At 49.6% G+C, this 5,226-nt stretch overlaps 1 protein-coding gene across 1 annotated transcript in view; it reads right to left on the minus strand.

The window, feature by feature from the left end:
• LOC116969123 (carcinoembryonic antigen-related cell adhesion molecule 1-like) overlaps nt 1-2,088 on the minus strand; it is a 5,709-nt gene extending 3,621 nt beyond the window's left edge. The window contains exons 1-2 of the mRNA XM_033016060.1: nt 1,980-2,088; nt 1-203 (exon numbers count right to left, since the gene is read on the minus strand). The exon at nt 1-203 is cut by the window's left edge and continues 115 nt beyond it. Of these exons, the coding sequence (XP_032871951.1) occupies nt 1-203; nt 1,980-2,031 (255 nt within the window). The 5' untranslated portion in view covers nt 2,032-2,088. The remainder of the gene's footprint in view (nt 204-1,979) is intronic.
• Nucleotides 2,089-5,226: the final 3,138 nt, after the last annotated feature.

Genomic DNA, 5,226 nt, shown 5'->3' on the forward strand with positions numbered 1-5,226 from the left:
GGTGGAGTTTAAATCCACCCGTGACCTGTAATCAACATGGATCGACGAGGATGTTCCGACCCACGAGACGATCGTTATCCCTTTGAAAAGCCAGTTTCCGCTTTCGATAGCACTTGACGGCCGCACCGTGAACTCCGCGTCTCCCCCGATAGGGACATATAAGTCGTCCTGTTCCGGCTCGACGGTAAATCCCTGCGACCCGTCTGAGGATGAGAAACGCGCATGAGAGCGGGGGAAAGTTCACAAGTGATAGGAGCAGAATTAGTCCACTCGGCCCATCAGTGCTACTCCGCCATTCAATCATGGCTAATCTATCTCTCCCATTCTCCGATTGAAATAACCCCCCCCTCACCACAAAGCTCTGCGCTGTTTAAGATTCTACTGTGAATTTGAGGAATGACATCCTTGGGATTGAGGCAGTGCAGCGTAGGTTCACGAGATTGATCCCTGGGATGGCGGGACTGTCATAAAAGGACAGATAGAAAAGACTAGGCATGTATTCACTAGAGTTTAGAAGGATGAGGGGCAGATCTCATAGAAACCTATAAAATTTTATAAGGACTGGACAAGCAAGAATCAGGAAAAATGGTCCCAATGTTGGGCGAGTCCAGAACCAGGGGCCACACACAGTCTTAGTATAAAGGGGAGGTCATTTAAGACTGAGGTGAGAAAAACACTTTTTCACCCAGAGAGTTGTGAATTTGTGGCCATTTGGGACTGAGATGAGGAGAAAAATTTTCACCCAGAGAGTTGTGAATCTGTGGCCATTTGGGACTGAGGTGAGAAAAACACGTTTTCACCCAGAGAGTTGTGTGAATCTGTGGAATTCCCTGCCACAGAGGGCAGTGGAGTCCAAGTAACTGGATGTATTTAAGAGAGAGTTAGATAGAGCTCTAGGGGCTAGTGGAGTCAACGGATATGGGGAGAAGGAAGTCACGGTTTATTGATAGGGGACGATCAGCCATGATGGCGGTGCTGGCTCGAAGGGCCGAATGGCCTCTTCCTGCACCTATTGTCTATGTTTCTATGTTTCTCCTGCCTTCTCCCCATAACCCCTGACACCCGCACTAATCAACAATCTATCTATCTCTGCCTTAAATATAAATATCCACTGACTTGTGGCCTCCACCGTCGTCTGTGGCAACGAATCCCACAGATTCACCACCCTCTGGCGAAAAAAATCCTCCTCGTCTCCTTCACAGAAACATAGAAAATAGGTGCAGGAGTAGAGGCCATTCGGCCCTTCGAGCCTGTGTCGCCATTCAATATGATCATGGCTGATCATCCAACTCAGTATCCTGTACCTGCCTTCTCTCCATACCCCCTGATCCCTTTAGCCACAAGGGCCACATCTAACTCCCTCTTAAATATAGCCAATGAACTGTGGCCTCAACTACCTTCTGTCGCAGAGAATTCCACAGATTCACCACTCTCTGTGTGTGAAAAAAAATGTTTTTCTCATTTCGGTCCTAAAATATTTCCCCCTTATCCTTAAACTGTGTGACCCCTTGTTCTGGACTTCCCCAACATCGGGAACAATCTTCCTGCATCTAGCCTGTCCAACCCCTTAAGAAGTTTGTAAATTTCTATAAGGTCCCCCCTCAATCTTCTAAATTCTAGCGTGTACAAGCCGAGTCTATCCAGTCTTTCTTCATATGAAAGTCCTGCCATCCCAGGAATCAGTCTGGTGAACCTTCTCTGTACTCCCCCTTATCCTTAAACTGTGTGAACCCTTGTTCTGGACTTCCCCAACATCGGGAACAATCTTCCAGCATCTCCTTCCTAAAAGAACGTCCTTTTAATTCCGAGGCTGTGGCCTCTGGTCCTAGACTCCCCCCACGAAGTGGAAACATCCTCTCCACATCCACTCTTATCCCGGCCCGTGTGTACACACTTGTTTGTATTTAATTATGACGTTCCCCGCGACCCACTCGGCGACACAAACTACCGCGGTGTCGGTCTGACAGAGCAACTCTCACCCGTGGATATGACGAGGCAAAAGGCGAGCGCGGTCAGCGGCGGCAGCTCCATCCCGTGCGGGCAGCGTCCGTCTCGGTGACTCTCACTCACTCACAAACTGAGCCGCGCTTCCTGCTTTCGGTTTCAGCTGACTGGAGTCCAGTCAAAGGCGGCGCCGCGGGTGATTGGACCCGTGATAACTCCCTCCTCCCCCCTTCCCTCTCCCTCCCTCCCCCGCCCCGCCCCCTATGAACTCACGGCCCCAGACACAGATTCACATAACTCGGAACTGGGGCCTCGTCGGCCCAACTTGTCCCACTCCGACCAACATATCCCACCCACACTTGTCCCACCTGCCCGCGTCTGGCCCGTGTCCCTCCGATCCCTTCTCTCCAGAGACGCTGCTTGTCGCGCTGAGTTACTCCAGCATTTTGTGTCTACCTGTCCAAATGTCATTCAAGTGGCCTTTACAATCCCTGGCTCAACAGAGAGTGGTGAATCTGTGGAATTCTCTGCCACAGAAGGTAGTTGAGGCCACAGTTCATTGGCTATATTTAAGAGGGAGTTAGATGTGGCCCTTGTGGCTAAAGGGATCAGGAGGTATAGAGAGAAGGCAGGTACAGGGTACTGACTTGGATGATCAGCCATGATCATATTGAATGGCGGTGCAGGCTCGAAGGCCCGAATGGCCTACTCCTGCACCTATTTTCTATGTTTCTATGTTTCTATGTTAAAGATAGCAGAGTCAGGGGATATGGGGAGAAGGCAGGAACGGGGTACTGATTGGGGATGATCAGCGATGATCACATTGAATGGGGGTGCCGGCACGATGGGCCGAATGGCCTCTACTCCTGCACCTATTTTCTATGTTTCAATAGACTGGATAGACTCGGCTTGTACTCGCTAGAATTTAGAAGATTGAGGGGGGATCTTATAGAAACGTACAACATTCTTAAGTGGTTGGACAGGCTAGATGCAGGAAGATTGTTCCAGATGTTGGGGAAGTCCAGAACAAGGGGTCACAGTTTAAGGATAAGGGGGAAATATTTTAGGCCCGAGGTGAGAAAAACATTTTTTTCACAGAGAGTGATGAATCTGTGCAATTCTCTGCCACAGAAGGTAGTTGATGCCCGTGCATTGGCTATATTTAAGAAGGAGTGTGATGTGGCACTTGTGGCTAAAGGGATCAGGGAGCAGTGGAGGCCAAGTCACTGTATGGATTTAAGAGAGAGTTAGATAGAGCTCTATGGGCTAGTGGAATCAAGTGATATGGGGAGAAGGCAGATACGGGTTATTGATTGGGGACGATCAGCCATGATCACAATAAATGGCGGTGCTGGCTCGAAGGGCCGAATGGCCTCCTCCTGCACCTATTTTCTATGTTTCTATGTTTCTATGTTTCCCTGGGTAAACGACTCACCCAAGAATCCTTCCCGTCTCACCATAAGCGTATTGTCCTCTGTTCCTGTTTCATACTGATGGCAGGGGAGTTCGCGGTGTGATGGGTCATAGGTGCCGCCCACCACTCCGACTATCAGTCTGAGGAAGGGTCTCGACCCGAAACGTCACCCATTCCTTCTATCCAGAGATGCTGCCTGTCCCGTTGAGTTACTCCAGCTGTTTAAGAAGGAACTGCAGATGCTGGAAAACCTACTCCAGCTGTTTGGTCCTACCTTCGATTTAATCCAGCATCTGCAGTTCTTTCATACACATTAGTTTAGCTTGGCATGGCTTGGTTTGTTTTATTTTAGTTTAGTTTAGGTCTGGAGAAACAACATGGAAATAGACAACAGACAATAGACAAGAGGAGCAGGAGTAGGACATTCGGCCCTTCGAGCCAGCAGCGCCATTCAATGTGATCATGGCTGATCATCCCCAATCAGTACCCCGTTCCTGCCTTCTCCCCATACCCCCTGACTCCGCTATCTCTAAGAGCCTATCTAGCTCTCTCTCTTGAAAGCATCCAGAGTATCGGCCTCCACCGCCCTGAGGCAGAGAAATCCACAGACTCACAACTCTCTGCGTGAAAAAGTGTTTCCTCGTCTCCGTTCTAAGTGGTCTACCACTTATTCTTAAACTGTGGTTCTGGACTCCCCCAACATCGGGAACATGTTTCCTGCCTCTAGCGTGTCCCAAATCAAACCTTAATAATCTTATATGTTTCAATGAGATACCCTCTCATCTTTCTAAACTCCAGAGTGTACAAGCCCAGCCGCTCCATTCTCACAGCATATGACAGTCCCGCCATCCCGGGAATTAACCTGGTGAACCTACGCTGGGCTCCCTCAATAGCAAGAATGACCTTCCTGCGTCGACATCACATCCAGCCTCCCCACCCCTTCATAAAATAAGTCTGAAGTTGGTCACCATCACGGAACATCACCTGTGAGTGTTCTCCACAGATGCAGAGGTCATGTTGCAGTTGTACAAGACGTTGGTGAGACCGCATTTAGAATATTGTGTTCAGTTCTGGGCATCGTGTTATAGGAAATATATTGTCAAGCTTGACAGGGTTCAGCAAAAAAATATAGGGATATTGGCAGACAAGAGGGTGTGAGCCACAGGGAGAGCTTTGGGCAGGGCTGGGACTATATTTCTTGGAGCGCAGGAGGATGAGGAGTGATCTTATAGAGGTGTACAAAATGACGAGAGGAATAGATCGGGTAGACAGACGCACAGAGTCTCTTGCCCAGAGTAGGGGAATCGAGGACCAGAGGACTTCGTTTCAAGGTGAAGGGGAAACGATTTAATAGGAATCTGTGGGGCAACATTTTCACACAGAGGGTGGTGGGTGTATGGAACGAGCTGCCGGAGGAGGTAGTTGAGGCTGGGTTAGGGTCTTAACGTCACCCATCCACGTTCTCCACAGAGATGCTGCATGTCTGACCCGCTGAGTTACTCCAGCACTTTGTACCTGTCCACGTTCTCCACAGAGATGCTGCAGGCCTGACCCGCTGAGTTACTCCAGCACTTTGTACCTGTCCCTGCAGTAGCAACCTTCCTCTAGTGGTCGCCGCTGTTGTCCGATGAACCGGGCCGCTGTGAGTGGCGCTGTAACTGGGAACCTTCATCCTTGAGCGCGGAATAAGGACACAAAACGCTGGGGTAACTAAGCCGATCAGGCAGCATCGCTGGAGGGAAGGAATGGGTGGCATTTCGTCGAGACCCTTCTTCAGACAGAGTGTCAGAGGAAAGGGAAACGAGAGATATAGACGGTGATGTAGAGAGATATGGAACAAATGAATGAGTTATGCCCCTGTCCCACTT

The sequence above is a fragment of the Amblyraja radiata genome, unplaced genomic scaffold (assembly GCF_010909765.2).
Source record: "Amblyraja radiata isolate CabotCenter1 unplaced genomic scaffold, sAmbRad1.1.pri S109, whole genome shotgun sequence".
NCBI classification, from domain to species: domain Eukaryota; kingdom Metazoa; phylum Chordata; class Chondrichthyes; order Rajiformes; family Rajidae; genus Amblyraja; species Amblyraja radiata.